The 25,969-nt window shown below is 41.7% G+C and overlaps 1 protein-coding gene across 9 annotated transcripts in view; it reads right to left on the reverse strand.

Annotated features, from left to right (window-relative positions):
* Positions 1-25,969, reverse strand: part of Phkb (phosphorylase kinase regulatory subunit beta) — a 195,669-nt gene that overhangs the window by 74,678 nt on the left and 95,022 nt on the right. For all 9 annotated transcript variants that reach the window (XM_087594802.1, XM_087594801.1, XM_087594800.1 and 6 more), the window contains 4 exon segments: positions 24,020-24,077; positions 22,931-23,008; positions 20,989-21,147; positions 10,580-10,674 (listed from right to left, as the gene is read on the reverse strand). In XM_087594802.1, the coding sequence (XP_087450928.1) occupies positions 10,580-10,674; positions 20,989-21,147; positions 22,931-23,008; positions 24,020-24,077 (390 nt within the window).

A 25,969-nucleotide genomic window follows, 5' to 3' on the forward strand; every position in this document is an offset into this window, starting at 1 on the left:
AGCTTTTCTGACACTTCCTCCAGTGACTGCAATTAACTTACAGAAGAATGCCAGGAACCTTGACACACAAAAAAAATGATTTTTAAACAGGTTTTACCTCTTTCACAAGCACTTACTGTCACTTGTTGCTTCCATACACTTATCTTAGAGAAATGACAGAGCTAAAGGTCTTGCTTCCCTCCCAGAAACAATAAAGCAGCTACAAGGGCCCAGCCATGGTCCTCAGAGCTTTGATTAAACCTAAGGGAAGGGCAAATATTGTGAAACCAGTAGATAACAATGGGAAGGGCCATCCTCAGGAGACATCCATAGATGGGAGATGGGCAGGGGCAGTGGACAGGGGAGGTGCCAGCTCCTAAAGCTCATCCTTTCACTCGTGGGTTTCTGTGTCATTGAAAAGGACTTCATGTTGTGGGTCACACCAAAGAAAGATCTGTAACGGTAGGCAGGGAACCAGAGGTTGGGCACATGAGGTAGAAAAGCAGCAAATACAACAGGCAGGCTTCTTGTGAGGGTTTCTCCTTTGGGTGCTTGTACTGACTAGATTAGTTCTCTGGTGCCTATTTTAAAAATGATGAGTCCTCTAGTAGCAGAAGGGGAAGAGGTGAGAGAAGTCTTTGTGACATACAGGATGGCAGGCCTCCATCTCAGCCAAAATCCCACCTTTAACATGTTGAAATCCTACGTCAGTGTTATCTGAAATAGGTATTTCCATGATAAATCATCAGTCAACCTGATGGAGGAAGAAACTGAGTCCTAGAAATGAGAAATGGCTCAGCATCCATTAACACTGAAGGTAGAAAGACCCAGAGGCAGAAGAGCTCAGGGCTCTGTCCTGACCTGTCCTGGAGTTTTTACTGAGTCAGATTACTGTTTGGTCAGAAGTAAACTCATGTGCTTATGTGCATGCATGTGCATGTGTGCATGTATGTGGGTGCATGTATGCATGCTATAATGTGACACAGGCAAGGACTGAACACTAACATGCTATAATGTGACACAGGAAACATGCTATAATGTGATAAGGCAATGAGCCTAAGGACACTGCATGACCTGAATTTTCCGAATGAAGGAAGAATAACTGCACATCTATCTGTTAGAGAAATGAGTGGTTTAAAGGCTTACACAGGCATCAAAAGAGAGAACCAAACCAAACCACATCTCCAGCCGTAGATCTGAGACAGTACATTCTAGGAACGTTTCCCAAGAGTGACTTTCATTTTACACTTTTTATATAATTATACCTTTTAATTGTTTTATAATCTCTTGCCTTGTTTTCATTAGCTATATATTATAAAATATTTTATTTAGGGATAGCAAAGTATTAGGTAAATAGAAATCATCTAATGAAAAGCAAGTCAACTTAGCAGATTCAAATGTGATAGTAGCGTTCTTTTTTTTTTTTTTGGTTCTTTTTTTCCGGAGCTGGGGACCGAACCCAGGGCCTTGCGCTTCCTAGGCAAGCACTCTACCACTGAGCTAAATCCCCAGCCCCGATAGTAGCGTTCTTATAGCAACAAACATCAGAGTGTGGTTGGCTGCTATCAGGACCAACTTTAGAGTGAAAAGGATTAGCGGTGTCTGGTAGAGTAAACCTTATGCTGACCACGTGTGTCCAGGGAGGTTTAGGTAAGGAGGGAAGATCCAGCCTGGCTGTGGGCAGCACCATCGATGGGCTGGAGGAAAATGGCAATTGGCTTCCATCTGTCTCCCCCACACGAGTATGAATGGGATAGGCCGGGTCTGACAGGATGCCCCCACAGCTAGAGAGGTCGCTCTGCCACACTCCCTCTCTGGATGGACAGTCCTCTCACTCTGTGAGCTAAGATAAACTTTCTTTCCTTAAGCTTCTTTTTCTGCTAAAGATCAAGTGAAGAGGTATTACACAGACACTTTAAGAATTTTATAAAAATAATGTGATAAGCAATTGAGTATTAAGAATGCATCACTGAATATAAAACTTGACTACCAATAAGGCTATCACACAGGACAAGAAGGCTTACATATGTCGACATACTTGTAAAGTGTTGCAGGACATGTGATCTCACTGTGAATCCTGACATTGTGCTGTTTACCGGAAAAACCTGTCTGAGTTGTGCTGTGGCTCAGTCCTGGCACACACCTTTAATCCAAGAGCTTTTGCTTATTGTAAACAGGATTAAATAAAGTCACCCATAGGTAGAGGCAGAGTAAGCAACCAACTAACAGGGAAGAGACATAAGGAAACATCAGAGAGAGTAAGAGGAAGTCAGGAGGGTGGACAGAGAGACGCACAGGAAGTAGAAGGGAGGGACATTTAGTTTGAGGGCCTTCTGAGATGCTATAAAGAGCTTCTTCGTGGGACATCAGCTATGGAGGACGTTCAGCTGGGCGCTTTCTCTACCACGGTGAGTTAGCAGACTTCCACCTCAGAATCTGGCTCCCTAATATTCTTTGGTAAAATCAAACTATTACAATTTTGTTAAAAACAACGGTAACTGTATCATTTACTTCTAGACTGATCAAGATTTTTCTCATCTTCTAAATATGCAATTTAAAATAAAATTAAAATTAATACTTATTTAGCTCTTACAATGTATGACACATTTTCTTAAATTTACCTATTACCGTCATTTATGACACTGTACTCAGAAGTTGCCATTTCTTTATAACAGATAAGGAAAGGCTTAAACTGATTAAATTGTGCAAGGCCATAGTTGAAGTAAAAGAGGTAGGCTAGGCTTTTATGATGCAAAGACCATGCACTGTATCACTCACACGCACGCACTCACATGCACGTGCACACACAGACACACACAGACACACACAGCCAGACTTAATCTTCAGGAAGGAAATTCATAAAAAATGGATTTTTATTTTTTGAAACAAGATTATAGTCAGTTTGCGCATATCAGGGGCTAACTCCAGAAGTAATAGAAAACGACAGACAGACAGACAGATAAAGAGAAAGAACAGACAGAAAAAAAGAAAGCCAGCCAGCCTGCCTGCCCTTCCCTTTGGTTTCACTTAACAAAGAGCAAGTCCAGATGTGAGTTCTCCACTTCATGCTCCCCATGTCTTCTGTCCTCTGTATGTGTAGGGTATGAGTCTGTGCCTGCCTGGGGCTGCCTTGTGAATCCCTGGCTTGTGTGTGTGTGTGTGTGTGTGTGTGTGTGTGTGTGTGTGTGTGTGTGTGTGTGTGTGTCCCTAACAAAGGGCTTTATCCTGTCTTTATGAACGGCACAGAATCATATGAGGAAGGATTAAGAGACTTTACAGAAGCCTTTAACAGAGTTTTATGAGGTATTAAGTCACTGACTCCCAAGGACCCAGATAACAAATAGTATTACAAGAATCATTGTTTATCAAACTATTCAATGTGTTCAACATTATCCATTTATGGTAGATATTCAGTCATTTGGGAAAGTTGCTTTGAATTTCTGTTCTTTCTGCTTTTGACAAACGATACCCATTCATTTGAACGTGTCAGGGGCATGGGAGAGTGGGTGGTTTAAGGTTACAGCTGTGCGTTAGCTTAGGCTGATGAAGGGGAAAACCAAGGCAAGTAAGGTTGATTGTTGCACTGCCCCCTAGAGGCAGGATAAGGAATAGGGTGAGGCTGGGCATGCTGGGCGCACTCCTTTAATCCCAGCAATCTGGAGGCAGAGGGAGGCAGCGCTCGAGTTAGAAGCCCGCCTGGTCTACAGAGTAAGTTTCAGGACAGCCAGGGATATTTAGATCCTATCTCAAAAACCTAACAAAACCAAAGAAAAAAAAACTGGTTGAACACACAGTAGGACAGTAATCTTAAATCATGACTCCACGTTCTGTTATTAACTCTGGCTGTGACATCCAGTGAAAGTTTTAGTCTGTTCTAAAGTAGGAGATAGTTTTTTAATATTGAATCACCACATAAGGTCTCACTATGTAGTCCTGGCTGGCCAGAACTTGACAGGTAGACCAGGGTCATCTTGAACTACTGAGCTCTGCCTACCTCTCTGCCTCTGCCTTTACTGGGATTAAAGGCATGTGCCACCATGTCTGTCCTCATACAGAATTTTATATATTTATATTTTAAGGAAACAAAACAGGAATCGCCCTTCCCCCTGTAAATATGAAAAAATGAACGAGTATATATTTTGCACGCAGACTATGGAAATATGTGTGTGGTCTAGTTAAGTAGGTCTGACCCTCCTCCCTCAAACATGAATTTAGAGCCTGAAAATTAGCTCACATGACTGAAATGTACGTTTTGAGTGCTGGTCTTCTTCACAAGATCATCAGAGCAGATTGGCTCCCCTTACCAGTCACACAAACTGTGCTAACTCGCCTCTCAGATTGAGAGCTGAGGTGACAGGGCACTAGAAATTGAATTCTCTTGAGGATCTCTCAGCATTTGAGGTCTGCTCCACCATAACTATGCCACAGTGATGAAATAATGCCTCAAAGAACTCATCACAAATACATTTTATTAATCAAAATAGTGGCGGCCCAAAACACCTTGAAGCAGAAGACTGCATAAAAGAGAAATTACTGCCTGGGGGAGCAGAGGTTCCCCACTCCCGGGTACTGCAGTGGACAATGCCACACTCAATGTATGCAGTAAACTAAGGTGCGTACAAAGTGTGGTTTGCTGGGTTTGCTGGGTTTGCTGGTGCACACCAAGAGTGGCAGCGTTTGGGACTCTGGGAGAGAGAGGCAAGCTGGTCAGACCTTCTGTTACAGATACAGTATAAGGCAACCCAGATACCTGAGACCCTATCTCTTAATAAAGAAAAAGAGAAAATGAAAAGAAAAGAAAGGGAAGGGAAGAAAGAAAGAAAGACAGACAGACAGACAGACAAGACAAGACAAAAATAAAGGGGATCTGGGGGAGGAAGCTTCCACATAAAGCTAATACAGTTACAAGGAAATTCACTGGTTTCCTTCCACAGAGTTAGATGTCAGGAATGACTATTAACACAGTAGCAGGCCCCACTATTCACTGAATACCTTTATTTTAGACCATAAATTTTACTGCCTAGTTGGATCTATTTAACCTCTTTTATATTTCATCTATGAGTAACAAATCTCCATCTTACAGATGAAAATATTTTATTATATATCATGCTTATTACTGAGACTTAATCCTAATAAGTTCAGCAGGTTAATCAGAATGATGTTATTAAAAGCTCTTTTTAAACAGGCAATTCAACTTTCTTAGTTCTGAAGTTTTTGATCAAGGTATTTAATTTTTTAATAGTCTCTGGTACAATCGGTGTTGGTAAGAGATTCACATGTCCTTTGAGACTACAGAGAGAATTACCTGAGACCAACGTCTGCATAAGTTTGACACAGTTAGCCGAGGTTTTCAGAAACACTCTGGATGCCTTAACTACTTCAATCTGTTTTATTATAATAATCATGAGAATTAATGTGCTTGATTAAACTTTACAACCCCACACACAGGTAAATAAATTTAGCTTCTTCATCCCATATGAACAACTTAGCTTTTGTCAAACTGAGTTAGTTTTTCTTTGAAGTAGAAATTATATCTAAAACTGGTTAGCTGTTGAGGCCCATGTTGATAAACCAACCCCCAAAAAAGTGAGCCACGTGCAAATGTCCTTAAAGCATTCAAGATTAATAAGCCTTTAATACTGACTAGACTTTATAGAGGACTTCAGAGGAGGGAAGGGGTTATAAATCTAGTTGGAGAAGTGCTATTTAATTTACACAGTAAACTATGAGGCCCCATAACCCTTTTTGCAGTAAACTCAACTTCCTGCACAGAAGGTCTTCAGCCTCGAGGCTGCTCCATGACACCCCACTTTGCAAATTTACTCCATTCACCGAGGACCCAGACCATAGAGGGCAGCACAGAAGTGCTAGAAGGGGAATTCTCATGTCAAATCTTGCAAACTATCTGGATCTGAGGGTGACACTCCTGTGATGCTGGCCCGAGAGCTGACCCCCACCTAAGTGGCCTAGAGAGGCACTTTGCAGGTACAACAGGGTGCAGGTGGAAGGAGGTGAGACTGGCCCAGAAGGACGAGAAGAGGGTGGGGTAGCAGCTCTACAGGGAACAACAGCTGTTCAGCAGGGTTTGGCTACACTGCCCACTGCAGACAGAAGCCCCATCATGGTGCCCTTCACGTTCTAGCACTTGTCAAGAGCAGAGTGATGTGCATTGGAATTGCTGCTTACTAGAGACTTGGCTCGTGACTGAGGCTTGCCAGGAAAAAAAATCTCCCAATCATATTTTCTGCTTCTTACTGGGGAGGAGACTACTTAATGCTCTGAGAATAATAAACACATTTATTATCCATTTATTATATTATAAACAATCAGATAATGAATCACTTGAGGCACACGGCAAAATAACTGCCAGGAAGAAATGGGACCAGCACATTAATACAAAATTTCAGAATTATTCTGGAAATTAAGCTTAGTGAAATGATCAAGATGCAGAGGGATGACTATGTGATTCTGCCTACATTATCTGCAAACTCTGAGACAGGAGGTGTAACAGTGTTTATCAGGGGTGGAGGGAGGAGTAAGCAGTCATTAAATGAGTTTGGTTTTTGTTGGAGATTATTATTTTAGTATGGACTACGGTGATGGCTAGAAAATATTGTCAACATATTTAAAACCAACAATTTGCTTTGTGAATGGCTAAAATAATAAATATTGTATCTAATTACTCTATTTAGCAACATGTTAGAAATCCCTGTTCAGACTCAGCAGTGATGACAACAGCAGACAAACATGTAAGGAGTTGGGTTCCCACCGCACACCTGGTGTGAAGACTGAGGAAACACGGACCCCACACCTAGACTCCAGGACAAATGGTGCAGAACTCTTGGTTCAAACAGTAGGCGTAAGTCACAAGCTTACAATACTGGTCTAGGCAATGGCTTTTAGACATGACTAAAAGCAAAAGTAGTTGAAGAAAAATCAGGCCTCCTCAAAACTTAAAACCTCTGTGCTTCGAACATCACAAAGGAAGTGGGATGACGCTGGAAAGTTCCCCAAATGGGAGAAAGTGTCTGTGTCACACAAGGGAGCCATCCAGTACACATGCAGGATTTCTGGAACTCACCTGCCAGCAATCTGTGTTTGTAACTAAGGAATGAGAACCAAACCCAGTTAGACACGACTTCACCACAACAACACCCTAGAGTCCAGGAAAGAGGTGCCAGTAGGAAAGCAGAAAAATGGAAAGTGGAAACCCTAGTGCACTGGAGGAAATGCAAAACAGTGTCGTCACGGGGAAGAAAGTCTGGCAGCTCCTCAGAGTTCACCTAGAGCTTAGTGCATGATCCAGCAATTTCACTCTGAGATAGAGATCCTAGGAAAATAGAAACACATGTAGCATGATGACTGCAATTGGAGGCTGGCAGCAGCAGCACTCATAATGGCCAAAGCTTTGAGACAACCCACGTGATCGCAAGCAAAATAAGCCACAGACCTAAAATGACATGCTGCTCTACCATAAAATGAATGAGTGCTGTACTAAGTGATGTCACAGGATGACCCTTGAAAACCTAACGCTGACTGAGAGGGAGGGTACACATGAGACACTACAGTTATACAAGCAGGCAAAGCCATACAGACAAAGTTGTTAAGAGCAAATAGAGGACAGCACTGAGAAAGAAGAGTAACTGAAATAGAGTTTCTTTTTCTGAGAGATAAAAAAAGTAGAATTGACTTTAGAAAACAGTGTAAAAACTGTTGAATTGTGCCATTTAAATTAGGGAATTGTATAACGTACAAATTATAAATAAGCTATTGCAAAAATGCTTAAATCCTAATTAAGTCAAGAGACACAAAACCCATTTTACTCATTAAAAGACATAAATTATTCATTTAAAAAAATCCTGGAAGTAGGAACAAGAGGGTCCTAGACAGGTACTTCTAAAGGGCTCTGAAATGAGCAGGTAGCAGGCTGGACAGCCTAGGCGTCTCTGTGACTTATACTTAACACCTGGGTTTCCTCGGAGGGACCAGCTCATATCTACAAGATTGACACTCAGTAAGAATCACGGATGACCATGCTGTACACTGCTGTGTTACTAAGCACATCTCTGTGTCTCCACAGAAATAGGTGCCCAGCTTGCATTCCACAGAACTTGCTCAAGGTGCGACTCCATTTAATGGTCATACTCAGCATGTTTTCCCACACTGAACTCTACCTGTGTGTTGTAATGACAGTTTCAGAGTTTTGGTTTCTTTAAAAAACACAAATAAAATGGGAATATGTTTTCATTTTGATCCCAGATGTGGGATATGGGACTGCTTCAGACTGTCCACAACAGCTGACTCTGATTTGCCTCATGCTCTAGTCGGAGCGTGATTTTGCCAGGTGTAGACAGTTTTCTGTGGCTGTGTGGTGTTTGGAATTCTGTGTGCTTCTCAGAGGGTCTATAAATGCCAGGGCCCCGAGAGGCAGGGTGGGATGTTGGTTGGCTGTTGGTGATTGTTACAGTCCCAGTTAGCCGTAAGCAAAGAAGAAAGAAGAAGAAATTACATGTCCTGATGGCAAAAATCAAACTTGCCCCAAGGAATTTGAAACCTGTAGTCAGCAGGAAGTAATCTAACCATAATTTTGTCCCCTTTCTGACCCCTGATTTTATTCAGAGATTTCTTTCACTTCACCTCTATCCTTTTCTATCCTTTTTTCTCTCTTATCTAGGATTAGGGGGTTGAACTGGTGGAAGAAAAAGAATCGACAAAGTAGCCAAAAAGATTGGCTACAGTTTGTCTAGCAAGTTTCCAAGTTTTGTGGCCTCTAGTGACCTTGAAGGCCAGAAGTGGACCTGAGGCCTCCTGAGACAACTTCCTTTGAAGGTAAATTTCTCCTTTCATGCATCATTAACATTTAAGTACTCTGTTTGCTTTTGCAACACCTGGCAGACTCTAGAGCACTTGGACTGCCCCAAGAGACCCTTTATGTACAAAGTTCAACATGGCCAGTCACAGCCCGGCCGCAAAGCCAACACTGCAGCCAGAGAATGGGCTGCATACTTGGTGTTATTTCTCACTTATATTTCACCAGCTTGCTGTGCTCAGCAATGGCTTTAGGGATGTCAAGCACGTTTAATAAGGCTGAGAACGTATCAAGAGGACCTTATTTACAGCCAGGCTGCGGGGAATCCCAGTTCCCAGCAGTTTTCTGTTGGGATCCTCATCCTCCCTCTCGGCTCTCTGTTTAGGACATACCCTGTTCACACTGCTGGAGAGGAACAGTCTTCTGCCTACAGCACTTCTCTTAGCTGAGAAGGGATGCTTCTATAGAAGGCTTGCCATCCATAGCCCTCTAGCAACATCAGAAGATAATTCTGAGGGGAACAGTTAGCAGTAGGCTCTCTCTATAGTTTACTCTTACTGTTCCAAAGAAACTTTCTTTTGAGTAGGAGAGAAAGAGCTGTGAGTCCGATGAATCACAGATAACCTACAACTTGACTCGCGTATGTCAAGCAGGAAAAAAAATGAGAAATTTTGCTAGCCATGCGGCTATGGCGTACTTTGTAGCTCTTTCTTCTGCTCCTATACCTCGGCCTAAGAAAAGGCTTCATATGTCCTCTAGGACCCTAGAGAACAAGGTGAAGCACATAAACTACCATGTAAATGACAGGCTGAACGTACATAGAGTCAGAACACAGCTGAGTCCTGGCGCGGGGTAATAGAGTTGATAGACTCTGCATTTTACACTGCTCACTAAACCCGATCACTGCACGTTGGTACAGGTACACATTGGCATAATACACTGCCCTAAGAAAAAGGCCATGTCCTTATCTCATGGAGGCTGATAGGCCAGCAAAAATTTCTTATCTCAGATTAACACGTTTTTGTCCTTTTTAAAAATTTAATATTCATTCATTCATTCATTATGTGTGTGCAAGCCTGCGGGTGCTTGTGTGCATTTTTTAAGATGAAGGAAATGTTTAGCTCTGCAAGCGCATCAACTGCAAGTGCTGATGCCACTTGTATTAAATGCAGTCTAACTGCTTGGAAACCCAGGCACACGCAGGCTCATTTCCTTTCTCCTCAGGCAGGTTCCACAATTGACAACATTTTCATTTTAACAGTCCTCATTACTGGTATCATTTAATAGTTGAGGGTTTGCTCACGTCAACATCAATCTTGCTGATACTGCAAACACTTCAGAGTGTGTTGACACAACACAGTCTAAATCCATAGCTAGTAAACATAAGAATCTAAAAGCCATTCCCTACCACAACATGTCCAAATGTGCTAAGAACAACTCTTTCCAGTTATACAGTTCTGTGAGGGAGACTCAGGAGGAGACGGGCATGTCGAGCACAGGGTTCTTAACCATGACCTCCTATTCCCTCCCACAACATGGCATCTGTCCTCCTGCAAATCATATGCATGGCATCCATGACATCTGAACTCACCTAAATCTGGAAGTGTTGACCCTGAAGATGCTTTTCTACTTCCTTATCAACAAATAGCCCTTTATCACAACCTAATCGTAAGTAAAAAGTCTTTTCCACAGAAGGAGCAAGAAAAACACATTGTGAATAAAAATTCTCCTCTAATGAACTTTTAAATGTCTTTGGTTAAATCTAAATTAATAATGAAAGCATCTCTTTACCTGATTAGAGAATCTCATGCTCACGTTACGTTGATTCTGAAGTGGGACAAAGCGATGGACGGGGTCAATGTCTTTAGGACTGATTAACTCATCAGCTGAAAAGAAAGAAATCAAGTGATGTTTCAGCAAACATACACACCGCTGTGCGCCAGAAGAGAGAACTGTAGGGCATTTCACTCAACAAGAGAAAAATACCCATTTTTCTCCCAGCACATTCTCTGAGAAACAAGCTAAGCTAGGACATAAGATGAATGCAAGAACTGAAACAGCAGGAACTGTACCTTTCACTACAATGCAATGAAACAAGAAGCTCCTGACAAAGGAATTTCAAAAATTCACAAATATAAGGAAATTCAGTGACATCCTCATAAATAACCAATGGTCAAATGGAAAAATCAAAGGAAAACCAGAAAGTTCTTGTAGGCCAGGTGACAGAGCTTCTGCTAGTACCTGGTTCCCGTCCCAGTACCACCCAGGCCCAGAGAGGAGGAGAAGACGTAGAGCAAGCACTGCTCCTGGGGAAATATTGCCATTTGTGTACTTATTAAATAGAGTCAAATATGAAAGCAGTACCCTAGCTTCCCATCTTCAGATAGTGAGAGAAAATTAAATAAAAAGAAGCAGAACGGAAATGATAAAGCTTGAAATTAATGAACTAAAAGCAAAAAAGAAAAAAAAGAGAGAGAGAGAGAGAGAGAATATTGAATCAAAACCAGACTTATAAAAAGCTAAAAAGGGGCTGGAGAGATGGCTCAGTGGTTAAGAGCACTGACTGTTCTTCCGGAGGTCCTGAGTTCAAATCCCAGCAACCACATGGTGGCTCACAACCATCTGTAATGAGACCTGATGCCCTCTTCTGGTGTGTCTGACGACAGCTACAGTGTACTTATATATAATAATTTAAAAAAAAAAAAGCTAAAAAAAATACCGAGGAATGGCTAAACTGATCTGAAGATGCAAAAAAGAGGAACCAAGAGAAAACATGGAAAGATCGAGGTGGGAACACTATGTCCACCCTACGTATGATCAATACAGAGTGTACAACCACAAGCCAGGCAGCCTGGGTGACACAGCAAATCCTGGAAAGACCCACACTCTGGAAAGTAGCTCGAGAGGCACACGCAGAGAACTGATGCATTTGTAAAAAGTAAAATGATTGAGACTTTAAACACTCACATACCTTCATACACATCCTCCTTCATACACACACACACACACACACACACACACACGTGTACATATACACACACACTCACATATTCAAAGATGACCGGTTTAAGGTTTCATTGGTGATGTGAACCAACAGGTAAAGAGAAATTAAAATCAGTCTTTCACGAACTTTTGCACAGATAAAAGGGTAAGCATTTTCTAGTTCACAATTGCCAAGGAAACTATAAACCCAAAATCCCTATGAATATACACACACAAATTCCTTTTTTTTTTTTTATTTTAGCAACAAAGGTTTTTCTGTGTAGGCTTGGCTAACCTGGAACTCACTCTGGACACTAGGCTGGAATAGAGAGAGATCCACCTGCCTCTGCCTCCAAGAGCTACATACAAATACTTAACAAAACGTTAGCAAACTAATTAACACACAAAAGGAATTCTATACCAAGGTCACATCGGATTTACCAAACAAATGCAAAGACAGTTTAATAATAAAATATCAATTATTATAATATATCAATATAAAAAGGCACACATGAGCACTAAACTATAGGTGCTAGACTGTAAGTCTGGTAGAAGCTTTTTTGACTTATATTTCATAAATGTTATATCCTTTTGTTCTTCAAAGGACACTATCAATAAAGTGAAATGATAGTCCGGAAAATGGCAGAAAGTAATTATGTTCCTGAAGTGACTTATATCAAGAATATATAATGAGTTCTTATAAGTCAGCAATGATAAAAACTCAATTTAAAAGTAGCCACATAACTGGGTTCCTCCAAAGAAATTACCAATAAACATATGAAAACTTGCTTAGAAACATTGATAGTTTGGGAATGTTAAGAAATACCCACGTGAGGAACTAACTCACACTTGTGAGGATAGCCGTAATACTGATAACAGCACTTAAAACCGTTAAGAACAGAACTGGGTGAGGATGCAGAGCATGTAGGACCTCGGCCGCTGTTGCAGGGAAGCAGAAGCCACCATGTTGGAAGGAATCTAGAAAAGTTGCTCAAAATGTGAAGGCATCAAAGCAAGCATATGACTAAAAATAATCCTTTACTACATACCCATCTCATAGAAATGAGAATGTCAATTTACATGTGAAAGTTGAGAGCAGCATTATTTATGATAGTTTCCAAATGGAAACACCCCACATGTTGAAGCAGGGCAGATGTGACTGGTGGCCATGCCTTTAATCCAGCAGGGAAGTCTCTGTTGAGTTTAAGGCCCACCTGACCTGGTCTACACAGCAAGTTCCAGGCTAGCCAGGGTTAATATAATGAGAACCCATCTCCCCAACAAACAGCAGAGAGGTTGGTGGGGACATGATGGCTTATCCTCGGGTCAGACCATAGCACTGTGTGAGTAACATCATGAAAATGTTGCTGTGTGTAAAATGTCAGCATTAGTCATAATTCAAGACGGTTTTAAAAATCCAAATTATTATCCAATCAATTAAATGAGGTTGTATTTATAGGAAGAGATATTCTCTGCCATAAAAAATAAAGTGCTGATACAGGTTTCAAAATCTTAATAACAATATGCTAAGCGGGGGAAGTCAGACATAAAAGGACACAAATGTGACTGAGCTTACGGGATGTTCCGAATAGGCAACAGCAAGATTAGTGATGGCCAAGCACAGGCAGGTCTGCCTAACAGGTCAGTGGTCAGAGGAAATTGTGTGATGACAATGTTCTGAAACAGAACATAATGACAGCCACACAACGGTGGGAATAGAGTAACTAAGTTCCCGGTAGGTAACGCACAGCACAAGAATTACACTGTAGTAATGGCATTCTAGAATGTGCTCAGGCTACCACAGGAGAAGCACCTTTGAACCACACGGTCACACAGACATTACCCAGATACAGAACTGTAGAGGCAGGTCAGGAAATGGCATTTGCAAGGAGCACTGGTGAGCAGGTGTCCCCAACCTCAATCACAGTGCACCTGGAAGCCTGCCATTCCATCTGTCTGTCAGTCCCTGTGGGTACTTGTGCTAAAGTCTAAAGCCAGGCAGGCAGTGTCTAGATGGAAGGGCTACGGCCAGGAGTGTGGGGAAGAAGGCCGGTGTCAGTATTCCTCTGGTGTTTTGTAGACCACACCTGGATGATGGCCACCTGCACTGAGGCACACTGGAGCTGGGCTTCTGCATGAGCTTGGAAGGCACTGTGTTGAGGTCACACTAGGTAAACACCTCTGAAATAAGATTCTGCTTAAGTTCTGGAATTGAAGCTGCAAGATACTATGCAAACTTGTAGTGAGCACAACGTCCCAACTAGACATGCTTACATTTCACAGTATCTTACATGTGTGCATTTGTGTATCATACATGTTTATATTTGTGCGTTATCTTACATGTTTACATGTGCACATTATCTCACTTATGTCCACACACCTAGACAGGATTAGTTAACTGTAAAAGTGAAATTAACTTCTACTGAAACGCACTGGTACACCTGTGCTACACTCGGCCTACAGAGCATGCTCACTTCACTGTCCTGAATGCTACCATGATCATATACAACACCTGCCGAGTTTGCTATCGGTGTGTTTATAGCCACAGATCCTTTCTTATTTCTTCATTTTCCACAATGCTTTAGGTACTATGCTTTTAGGTAACGGATACTTCTGAAAAACAGACCAGGGAGGGAATGACTGTAAAATCCTCTGCAGCTTTGGAAATATTCTTCCATTACAGTTTATTTTGTGATGACTCTCAAGCAACTGTAAAGTTGTCCAAGAAACAAAATCACCAAAGGATATTTTAGTAACTCCTGGAAGTTCTTGATAATAATATGAAAATATTCCTAACAGCAGAAAAACCAGCAAGGGTGAGAACCCTAAAAGGCAAGTACTAAGGTCTAAGTATTAGCTAAACACTAAGGTTCTATTAATTCCAAAAACCTGTTCATCTTACGGAACACAAGTACTTACGCAAATTGTTCACAGCTAACATAACAGATGCACTTTTATTTAGAAGGAAAAAAATTTGTTTTCAAAATCAAAAGCAAACAAACCCAGGCTTCACTGCAGCAGACATTCACATGTTAAGAATTTATTGATTTCAGTTTGGCTTATGATGCAGGGGTGATTTGTATACTGATCGTCTAAAAGAGCGGGCCATCCACTTATTAATATCATCACCAGGTGAAAACCTTCCCACAACTGACAAGTACTTTATAATGTCTCACTGCTATCCTATAGAAATGAAGTGCTTTTACTTTTTTATTTGTAAATGGTGATAGATCAGTTAAGAAAAGCTATCTCCTTAGGAAACTTGGATGCTAACCCACTAAAATAGGAACTAAATCATCTGGTTAGCTAAGTCCCTAAGAGACTTATCTGCATTTCTTCAGGCACTACTTCTGTGTGTATCTGTACATTCCAGTTCATTCCATGTGCATCCCGAACACCACAGGCTGTGTACTTTCTCCTTCATGCCTATGTCCCCAGTACTGGGCACAGTGCCTTAACCCCCAAAGTGCAACCTCCCTCGAATGACTCACTAAACAAAACAAACTGGTCGCATGAGCCTGCATTGAAACACTAATGGTTGTCATTGCATTAATTTCCATAGTGGTAAAAGTGACAAATATCCTTAGAGGATCAATACATGCACACATGCACAATAGTGATTTTTGTCACTCGGGAGACAAAGGTACAGGTCCTTATGGTACCAGTTCAATGGCATACATTTTCTCAAGAACAAAGATGAGCAAAAAGAAAATATAAATGGTCAATGACTGAATAATTAGCATTACAGTGATCAACGGACAAGAGAGGAATGGCTTTCTACAGTAACAACCTCAAAGGTCCTACAGTGTCCAACCTCAGGTGGACACCTACAGTGTCCAACCTCAAAGGTCACAGAAATTAGCAAAATGATCAATAGATGGAAAATCATAATTTTAATGAAAAATTTCTAGCCCTAGTAGCAATTAAACAAAATGTTTTAGTTTTAAGAAAACCACTAATCAGTACAACAATCTGCCTGCTGTGCACTTCAGGTAACTGCAGCCTCGCAGATACCCCTTAGAATGACTACCATTAAGAAAACAGAAACCAGCAAGGACGTGGGAAGAGTGACCTGTTCATGGGAAGGTAAACTGGTGCGACCACTGTAGACATCAGTGCGCGTCCTGGAGAGAGAAAGACCATGTGGCATCTGTGCCACTCCTGGGCGTACATGCAAAGGACCCTACACACTGCATAGACACCTGCTCACCCACACTCCATGCTGCTCTGTCACAGTAGCTCTGAAACAATCACCCACGATGCCCAATAACTGATGGACACACGGTGAAAATGGTGTGTGTGTGTGTATGTGTGTCTCTGTGTGTGTGTGTATGTATGTATGTTCGAATATATATATATATATATATGTGTGTGTGTGTGTGTGTGTGTGTATGTATATGAAATTTTATTCAACTATAGAAAATGAAACTTGCAAGGGAGTAGATGGAACTGGAGATTCCGCTGAGTAACCCAGGCCCAGAAAGACAAACACTGACGTCCTCTCACAGGCAAACCCTAGCTGTGAGTCTTCAGGTTCGTATGCTCAACCTGCAGTGTCTGTAGAGGCTAGGAAGTCAGAAGGGTGCAAGGGAGGGTGATGGGGAAGAAACCACAGAAGGGCAAGTAATAGAGCATATGTGATAAGAATGTATGGAGGAACACGGCATAGAGAGGTCTACGCCCAGATGGCGGTAAGAGGGAAGCTTAATCCAAACTAAGAATATATGAAAAAGCTTTATGGAAACAATCTATTGTATGAGCTATGTTTAAAAATATAATTAAAAATTAAGACTGGGTGTGGCACATGCCTTTAATACCAGCATTTGAGAAGCAGAGGCAGGCAGATCTCAATGAGTTCAAGGGTAGCAATGGCCTCCATAGCAAGTTCCAATCCAGCCAGAGCTACAAAGTGACATCCTGCCTCAAAAAACTAAGCCAAACCAAACCAGCGAATAAAAACCAATTAAGTCTTTACACAGATGGGTAATGAGCCTGGGTAACCCTGCTACCATAAGCCACAAATCATTAAACAGAACTCCTGTTCTATGAATTGGTCAGTGTAGTCCCAGAGGCTCCCAGAGGCCATTGCCATTGCTATCAGCTGCCCCCAGAGCCAGGAATTACTAAAGACACCTACTACTGTCACTAAAGACCCTGCTTATTATAAATGGCACCACACATATCGTTTAACAGAGAAAACAAGCTGGAACTGACCTGAAAACCTCTCCCTTCTGACAAATTTGGTAGTACTTGGAGGTGCTATCCAGATTGGTTGGGGAAAAAAAATCGTCACCAAGTTTACCCAATGTTACCTGTGTTCTACACTACCAACCTGCCAGGTAAGCTGTATCTAGGGAAACAGGGGCATGGCTATCCTGGGGGTAACAAATAGCTTGCTGACTTAATCTGAGGCTTGATCTTGAAGACAGAATTCATGCCTAGTGTGATAAATCTGGTCAAGAGCCCATGACTGGGGACTTCCTTCAAGCACCTGTGTGGTGGAGGAACGGTAGACATGAAACTGTGAGCAGCATTAGAGCAGAGGTTGAGGTCATGAGGCCCCAAGGTATTTACATTTGAAGAAATGATACCACATAGAAAACACTTGAAAGGAGCACACAGTAAACTTACTTCTTAAAGATAAAAGAGGAAAAGCTATTGGGCGAGGATAGTTCCTCATTAACAGTTAATTAATAGTTCCTCAATGCAGCTTGACAAGGAGGTTTGGGGGTAGAAATGTGCAGTTTGTGGAGGAAACAGCCATGATAGAAACACAAAAACTGGTCAAGGCTGTGTCACAATTTCAGCCATCTTAAACACGTTGGATTCAGCTTTTCTAGGGGTTAGACATGAGAATGTGGAAATGTACTTGTATCCAATAGCAATGAATATTGTAACCTTCTTCTATTTGTGATGGTGACTGGGTATGACCCCATAAGACTAAACTTTGATTACAAACTAACTTTGGAGCTGGACATGTTGGCACACGCCCTCAACCTAGCACCAGAGGCAGAGGCAGGCAGAATCTTGGAGTTCCAGGCTAGCCTAGTCTATATAGTGAACTCTAGGCTGGCCATGGCTACACAGAGAAACTCTATCTAAAGAGCAACAAACCCTTACTTGGACTAATGCTCATAATGCAATAACTCTGACCGCTGGTGTTTTGTCTGTGTTATTATTTAAAGAGACCGTGACTGGAGAGGACCTACTACTATGGTTGTCTTGGTAACTGGACACGCTGCCAGTGCCTCCTCCTTAGTGTTTATACGTATACCCATAGATTACTGTTGCTTCCAACCTCAATCAGCAAAGCTGCTGTCTGTAGTGGGCAGTGGTTAAAACAGTGACCTATAACCAGTCACAATCAGTGACTCAGTCAGAAAAAGGGGGCCTCTCTACCATTCTCCTACCTGCCACCTCAGTGCTCAAGGGGGTATGTAAAGAGGGGACAGAAAGAGCTGGAGGAAGTGAGGAGTATTATAAATGTCATCTGGGTATGTCAGGGCCATTACACTCAGGACACCCAGGATTCCTGCCCAAGCTGAGTATGAGGTTAGAGCTGTCAGCACTTCCATGAGGACAGGAGTGAGGGATCACACGGGGTTATTGGCGATTAATAATCACAGGGAGGGGCAGGCGTTTTTCATGAGTCGTATAACCTCTGTAAAGTTGTCTATGCATCAGGAAATGAACCCTGGCCCATGCCAACCACTGGGAAGACGAGAAAGTAACGGGAGTAAATATAATCAAAATAAATTATATATTGTATGGAATTATCAAAGAATAAATAAAATATCAGGAGAAGGCTTGACTAAAACTAAGGAAGTATGAAAAAGCCTCACAGAAACCCATTACTTCATTAGCTGTCTAATAAAAGTACTCTCTATTCTATAGCAATCTTAGCCAATTAGTGCCAAAGTTTCCAATTGAAACAAGAACTGAAACTATTACAGATGCCAAGTCAAATAGACCTTAAAACGTGTCGTGTGATTTAAAATACACGTTTATAATTTACTTATTAAATAGAAACTCTCACTTTCTAAAAGTTCATTTTCTAAGAAAAAGGATATATTGTAAAAAATGAATCAATTTCAGAAAACTGAATTCGGAAAACAGCAAACATATTATCTTGCTTGATCACTATAAAAGGCACATAGTTCTGTTGCATAAAACTCACTTAGGGACACACACAGCCTAGTGTCTTCAGTAGACTTCAGTAGGATAAAAACTGACCTGAATTAGCGAAAGTCAGCACCTTTCTAAAGATTTACTTTGTTATTATTCTCATGTAAAAACACTAACTCCAGTTAACTGCCTATAAAATGTCATTGTGAGGATATGAAACCGAGGTCCCTTTAATGAATAAATACAACTTTATTAGTAAATATGATATCTAGAATCTTATGGCCATCCATGAACATTGGGAGGGTTATAAAGAATTCAGGGCGGCAGCTAAATAGCCCAGCCTGTAAATGCTTGCCCTGCACATGCAGCAGGGTGATACAGCTAGGCCAACATGGTGGGGTACAACACAGCTTTTCCTCTTCCCAGAGGAAAATGAGCATATGGCTTCATGAAGTGTGCCCCCTGCGTGCTCTCTAATACATTTCAGAACGTAGGCAGAAAAGAAAGAGTTGTCTTCTAAGGCAGTGCAGAGCATGTTCCGGCCACTGAATAGAGACGAAAGCATGGTTGTCACATTCCTGCCCACAGGAAAACGCTTCCCGTGCTAACGACCTGCAAACACCCAGCACGTTGATTTGGAGTGAGAGTGAACAGGATTTTTCTGCTGAGGGAGAGCTGGAGAGCGTTCTTAACTTCCTCTTTTCTAAAGGTCAGTTTGGGATGACCATGGGGAATGCAGCCAATACTGCTTCCTGGTTCAACAGCTTCCCCAGGGCCTTTGTGAGGTCACCGCTCTTTCCAATGGCAGCAACTTCAACCTGGATATTTACTCAACACCAGGCAGAAAAGGTTTATGGCTTCAAGTCTCAGGTTTGAGGACTCTGTTTTCAGACCAGAATCACAGAAACGATTTCCCACATCCTTTATGGTCTCCAGGTACAAAGAAGCTTACAGCTGCAAAGCAGTTCTTGGTCTACCTCAGGTAACTGCTCCTAGACTAAAACGTGTGTAATTAGCACACAGTCTCAAAAACCTTCCTATTCACACCAATTAGACAGACATAAGCATTCCAGTCACTAACAGTCTGTCTTTTCTACAAACCTGGAAGGAACAACTGTATAAATAATATTTACCGAGACAAAACAAAGCAAAAACCCCTTCCCTTTAATGAAAGCAAACTTTCCTAATGCTGTTAATTAGGGTCAATGCACACGACTTGGAAAACCACTGGAAAGAAGAGAACTGGAGAGAGTATCGGTTTGAGTTCTTTCCCTCGTTTTCTTGTCTGCTCTTGTGTCATGTATACGAAAGCCTCAAGCTGAACTCTGGGAGTCTGGCCTCTGAAGTCTTCTCCCCTCACAGATAATGAAAACAAGCCAACGATGATCCCTCTTCTAGCACAAACACACGTTTAAATGTAAATTCTCAAAACCACAAGGACAATAGTATTTTATACAGTGAGACGTTTTGTTTTTTTAGTTAGTTCAGTTCATACTCTGTCATACATGGATTGTGATTCTACAATGACAGCCTTTTTGATTAAAATGTTATTAATATTAGACATCTTGTAGAAGTATGGGATAGGAAGCTGCAAAGTAAGTCTTTTGTCTTTGTTAAATTTGCTCATGCGTATTCTGATTCAGTTGTAGAAATAGCTAAAAAAAATTCAAGTAATTGTAAATAAAGTTTTATTAAGCCACTAGGAGAGAAAGCAACATATATTTACTGGAGAGAAAGAGACCTTTCAGAGACGACCATATGGCTGACGAGGCAAAGTTCACACGTGCCTGCTGGAGTGAGGGAGTCAGAAACGGCCTCATCCCAGAGAAAGCAACTGCAGTTTTCCCAGCCTCCTGCTAGAAGCTCCGAGCTCAAGGTGGACACAGTCACACACGGTCACAATGTGCTTTACTTTATGGAACTGTTGGACACCACTGTTACCTTTCCGATCCAGAAACTCACCAAAGAACTAATGGTGTGAAGTTCCGCCCAAATCCAATTCCACCCAAAGGGAAAACATCACCCGAGATACATTTATTCCTAACAACTTGATAACAGAGAAAGGAAATAGGTTCCCTGTCTTCTCCACTTACCTAGGAGTTTTGCAATGATATAAAGAGCTTGTCCCCAAAGAAACAATTTCCCATCACGGCCACAGTTACTAGGAAACCGCTTCTGACTACCAGGGTTTCTTTTTTCATATTCTACAAAGTCAGCTGGCACATAATAGTACTTTGGTACAACAGGATATCCTAGAGGTAAAAACAAAACAAAAAAAAAACCAAAATTACAACAAAGCAGTGCTCTCCCCAAATTTCTCCTTGAAGAATCCCTGAGGACAGGACAGCAGGGACAGAGGTGGCTTGTAAAGGAGCATATCCAGTGAGCTACAAAAGTATGACACTCTGATCCTCTAAGATACTGTTAGGAAAACTATATGGAGAAGACTTTCTTGACTTTAGAATGAATCCAATAGTATGTTAGGCTTTAGTCAGTTATGTATGTGTGTCTCCTCTAACAGCAAACAACTTTAGTGTCTCTCTCTCTCTCTCTCTCTCTCTCTCTCTCTCTCTCTCTCTCCCCAAATATATATATCCAAAAATTTCAAGTATTTCATTATTGCAAAATTTCTCCATAAGACATATTGAAAACGTAACTCTTTAAAATTTAGTACTGATTTTTAATTTAAAATTCTTTATCAATAAAGATACCAGAACTTTTAACATTTACAAGCATTGAAAGGGTAAAACAAAATATGAAAGTATTTAATTGAGGTATCTGGAACCAGGTGTGCGTGTGTGCGTGTGTGTGTGTGTGCACAAAGTTCATGTGCAACAGGAATGGGGCCCAGTGCTGTGAATGACAGTTCATACATTATGTCCATAAGACTTTGTATATGTTTTGACAAGCACATCAATATTTAACTTACATACAATTTTCAAAGCTCACAAGACTATAATTCTATTAATATTTCCAAATCCCAAAGATATCTACACTACTATCCTTGAATTCCTTTGGGTATTATACAATTTTGCCTTTTTATGGGCCTTGCTGTGCCTTGCATTTTGACTATTTCTAAAACATTAAAGCCATCTTCTAAGAGTGCCATCTCAGTACAAGGGCAAACATCAAAACATAATGCTAAAAGCCCCAGACTCGTCTCTGAAGAGGAGTCTAGATGCCCAGTTCCTGCCTTAGCTAAGAAAGGTCTGTTCAGGAAGCCCTCTCCATAGCTTCAGTTGCTGTGTGGCTAGTCCTCTGTCAACGAGACTCCCAAACTAGAGTCATGGAAAGAAGGCAATCTCGCTTTAGAAACTGCCTCCTCCATAAGATATGACTGTAAGGCACTTTCTTGGTTAGATGGGAAAGGACCCAGTCCACTGTTCTGTCCCTGGGCTGGCTGCCCTATATTCCATTAGAGAGCTGAGCATGCGAGGGAGGTGAGACACCCCTCTGAGGCCTCAGCTTAAGCTCCTGCCCGGACAGCAATACGGAAGTGTAAGTCAAATAAACCTTTTCCTCCCCAACTTGCTTTTTTGGTCATGATGTTTCGCTACAGTAATAGAAACTAAAACACAAACATAGCCATGCAATTTTGATGACCTGGCTAAAACCTAGGAGCTTTACAGGACTGTAACACTACAGAGAGTAATGGAACCATACTGTAAACATCACAGTTGTCTGTGTGCAAGCCACCTCACTCTCACTACAGTCAGGGCCACCCACAGTCATGACCATCCCTGTCGTGCCTAAGGAACTGCTTTTGTAAAACACACTTGTTAAACTAAACAGGGATTATTCTAATTTCAATTGAGGTCTCATATATTTCAATCTAATTTAGATGAATCTTATGAAGGGCTCATGCACACATTTCAAATGAGCAAGGAAACACTGGTGGGAAGAATTCTTTTTTTTTTTTTTCCTATTTTTTTCGGAGCTGGGGACCGAACCCAGGGCCTTGCGCTTGCTAGGCAAGCGCTCTACCACTGAGCCAAATCCCCAACCCCAGAAGAATTCTTGATAAAAGAACTGTACCTTCTGTGGTCTGGTGAAGCAAAGGTGTCAACAGGTCCTGATATTCCTTGACTTGTTCAAGATTGCCTCTAAAAACACCTAAAACATAAAATATAAACCCCAACACCAGCTGCACTTAATAATCAGACAAAGATTTCCCCTTATTAAAAACTCCTAAGCCCTTTAAAAATCATTGTGCCAAAGTACATGTAAATGAAAACAGAAGACTAAAGAGAAATGCAAACATCTATGACGTTTATATAGCAACTGATTTTCGAAAGTCATGCTAGCACTTAGAATTAAATCTTGAATTAATTGAAATTTCACTATACTTAAGCATAAGTGGCACAGATATTCAATATCATAGCACAGAATCATGACTTCTAAGACAAGCTTTTCTTTGTGTATGAGCAAGATACCGGCATCAAGATGGATGACTTCCTAGGTGGTTTCAAACATTCTTTAAGCATGCGGAAGGTAAGGACAGACGTCTAAGGCTGTCCTCTGACTCCCCATCCTGGGCTGTGGCATGCGTGCCCCCGTTCTTACAAGAATTCATGCGTGTCATAAACACATACACATACATCATACGCACATACACACAGTTTTAAGAATGCTATAAAGATCTGACATTCGCTCAAAAAGCAAAACAACATAAAAAGAGTTTGTTGCCATCACTGAAGTTCTAATTTGTTGCTAGATGAGTGGAACCGTTCATTTCAGTTGTCTTCATTGTTTTTATTTAGTGTGTTTGTGTGTGCCTGTGTTCATGGGAACATTCAGATGAATATGTATGTGTGTGCATGTGTGTGGAAGCTAGAGATTGACCCTGGGCGTCTTCCTTAATCCCTGTCCGACACTGTGAGGTAGGCTCTCTGAACTGAGCCTGACGCTCACTCATGGTTGACTCGTGGCTTTCAAGGATCCACCTATTTCTGCCCCAGCACTGAAATTACAGCCGCGTGCTTTCCAGGCAGGTGCTGGCAATAGACACAGGTTCCCGTGCTTGCGTGACAAGCGCTTTACCCGCGGGGCCATCTGCCCAACCCTCGGCTATTCTTCAAGCCACTCGTATTCTGCATCTTAAATTTTAGGAAGACGTTCACTTACCATCGATCATCAGGTAAAGGAAGAATATGGGAAATTCACATTCGATGCCATCAAACAGCTAAAAGAGAAAGTGAAACATTAAGATGTCTTTTAACGAAGCACAGCAACTACATTTTAGGTTACATGCAAGGGACTTATTCACAGTAGTGAGTTCAGTTTGAGACCAGTTGTTCTCTGTGTACTTTTCAGAACTTTTATTCGGAAGCGCATTCATTCACCTCAGTAACTATCGGTCACTAAATGAGTATGTGCTAACTCCTCACTAACACCCAGTACTAACTACAGCAGTGGTTCTCCACCTTCCTAACGCTGCAGCCCTTCAGCACAGTTCCTCATGGCGTGGTGACCTCCAACCATAAAATTATTTCACTGTTCATAACTGTAACTTTGAGACTGTTCTGAATTGTAATGTAAATATTCAGAATATTTGATAATGTGGATCCCAAAGGGATCATGACCCACAAGTTGAGAAACACTGAGCCAGACAGAATACTGGAGACAAATGTTAGACATTTTGCCCCAAGAGGCTCACAGCTCAGTGGGGAGGCTGGGAAATTTATAAATAACCACTGCACAGTCTACACTGTCCATACACAGCACACCGGGAACACAGATTAAGAAAAAATATCTGATTCTGTCTTGAGCATCAGGGAAGGGTCATATGCCGAGAAAGCAGCTACAGTGACACATGGGACAAAGAGTGGATATGACAGTCTCACGGGAGATGCAGCACGTTAGAGAAGCCACCACAATTCACTAACTCTACAGTGCACACACGGGAGCAGGAGGCCAGCGAACCAGAGGACACTGAGAAGGGTCAGCGTCTTTCTTATGCTGATTCCCAGGCTGGGCAGTTGGCAGAACTTAGGAGACATGGAGCAAGAAATAAGGAAATCAACTCAAAGCCAAAAGAACAATTCAAAGAGAAAAAATGACAGCCAAACCTCGGTGTCTCAATTTGGGCAAAGTAACTCATATACAACATAGGCTATGTTGTACCATACCCAGCTAACCTGATGGCAACTCAAAGAGATAATCCTGTCCAGTGTCAAGTTGGGTGACAAGATTGTCCCATGTTATCAACTTCTAGGTTAAGCCAAGGAATAATGCAGAAGAGTGGGGGGAAAAAGGGATTTCTAAAGGGGATAAGTCAGTCACGTTTTGTGAATGATAAGTGGTTAAGTGGTTGGGGCTAGCAAGATGGTTCTATGAGAGAGATTGACACTTGCTGTTAAGCGTGAGGACCTTAATTCCACCCCTGGGATCCACATGGTGGAAGGAGAGAACTAATTCACAGGAGACTGTCCTCTGATCTCCATATGCTCACCATGGCACATGGGCATGTGTGTGCACATGCATACCACACACACACTCACACACACACACTCACATACACACACTCACACACACACACTCACATACACACACTCACACACACATACATACACTCACACATACACTCACACACTCACACACACATGCACACACACTCACACACACATACACACACTCACATACACACACATTCACACACACTCACATACACACACTCACACACTCACACACATTCACACTCACACACATTCACACTCACACACACATTCACACTCACACATACACACACACATACACACACACTCACACATACACTCTCACACACATACACTCACATAGACACACATTCACACACACACACACACACCCTCACACACACGTAACATGTTTAATTTCAAGAAGAGGTGTTAGGTGGTAAGGAGATGGGCAGAGGAGGAGCTAGATGCTGGCAGACTGAACTGACGACACGCGTCTAGCAGCAGGGGCACACACACTGTGCATCTGGGAGAGAGTTCATTACTAGCTGCAATAGCTGTCAGAGCTTGGTAGGAAGCAGCACAGTGAGGATGGATCACAGAAGTAGAAGGAGATGGAGGCTGACAGAGAGTAGAGATG

This window comes from Rattus norvegicus, chromosome 19 (assembly GCF_021556685.1).
Source record: "Rattus norvegicus strain SHRSP/BbbUtx chromosome 19, alternate assembly SHRSP_T2T, whole genome shotgun sequence".
NCBI lineage: Eukaryota > Metazoa > Chordata > Mammalia > Rodentia > Muridae > Rattus > Rattus norvegicus.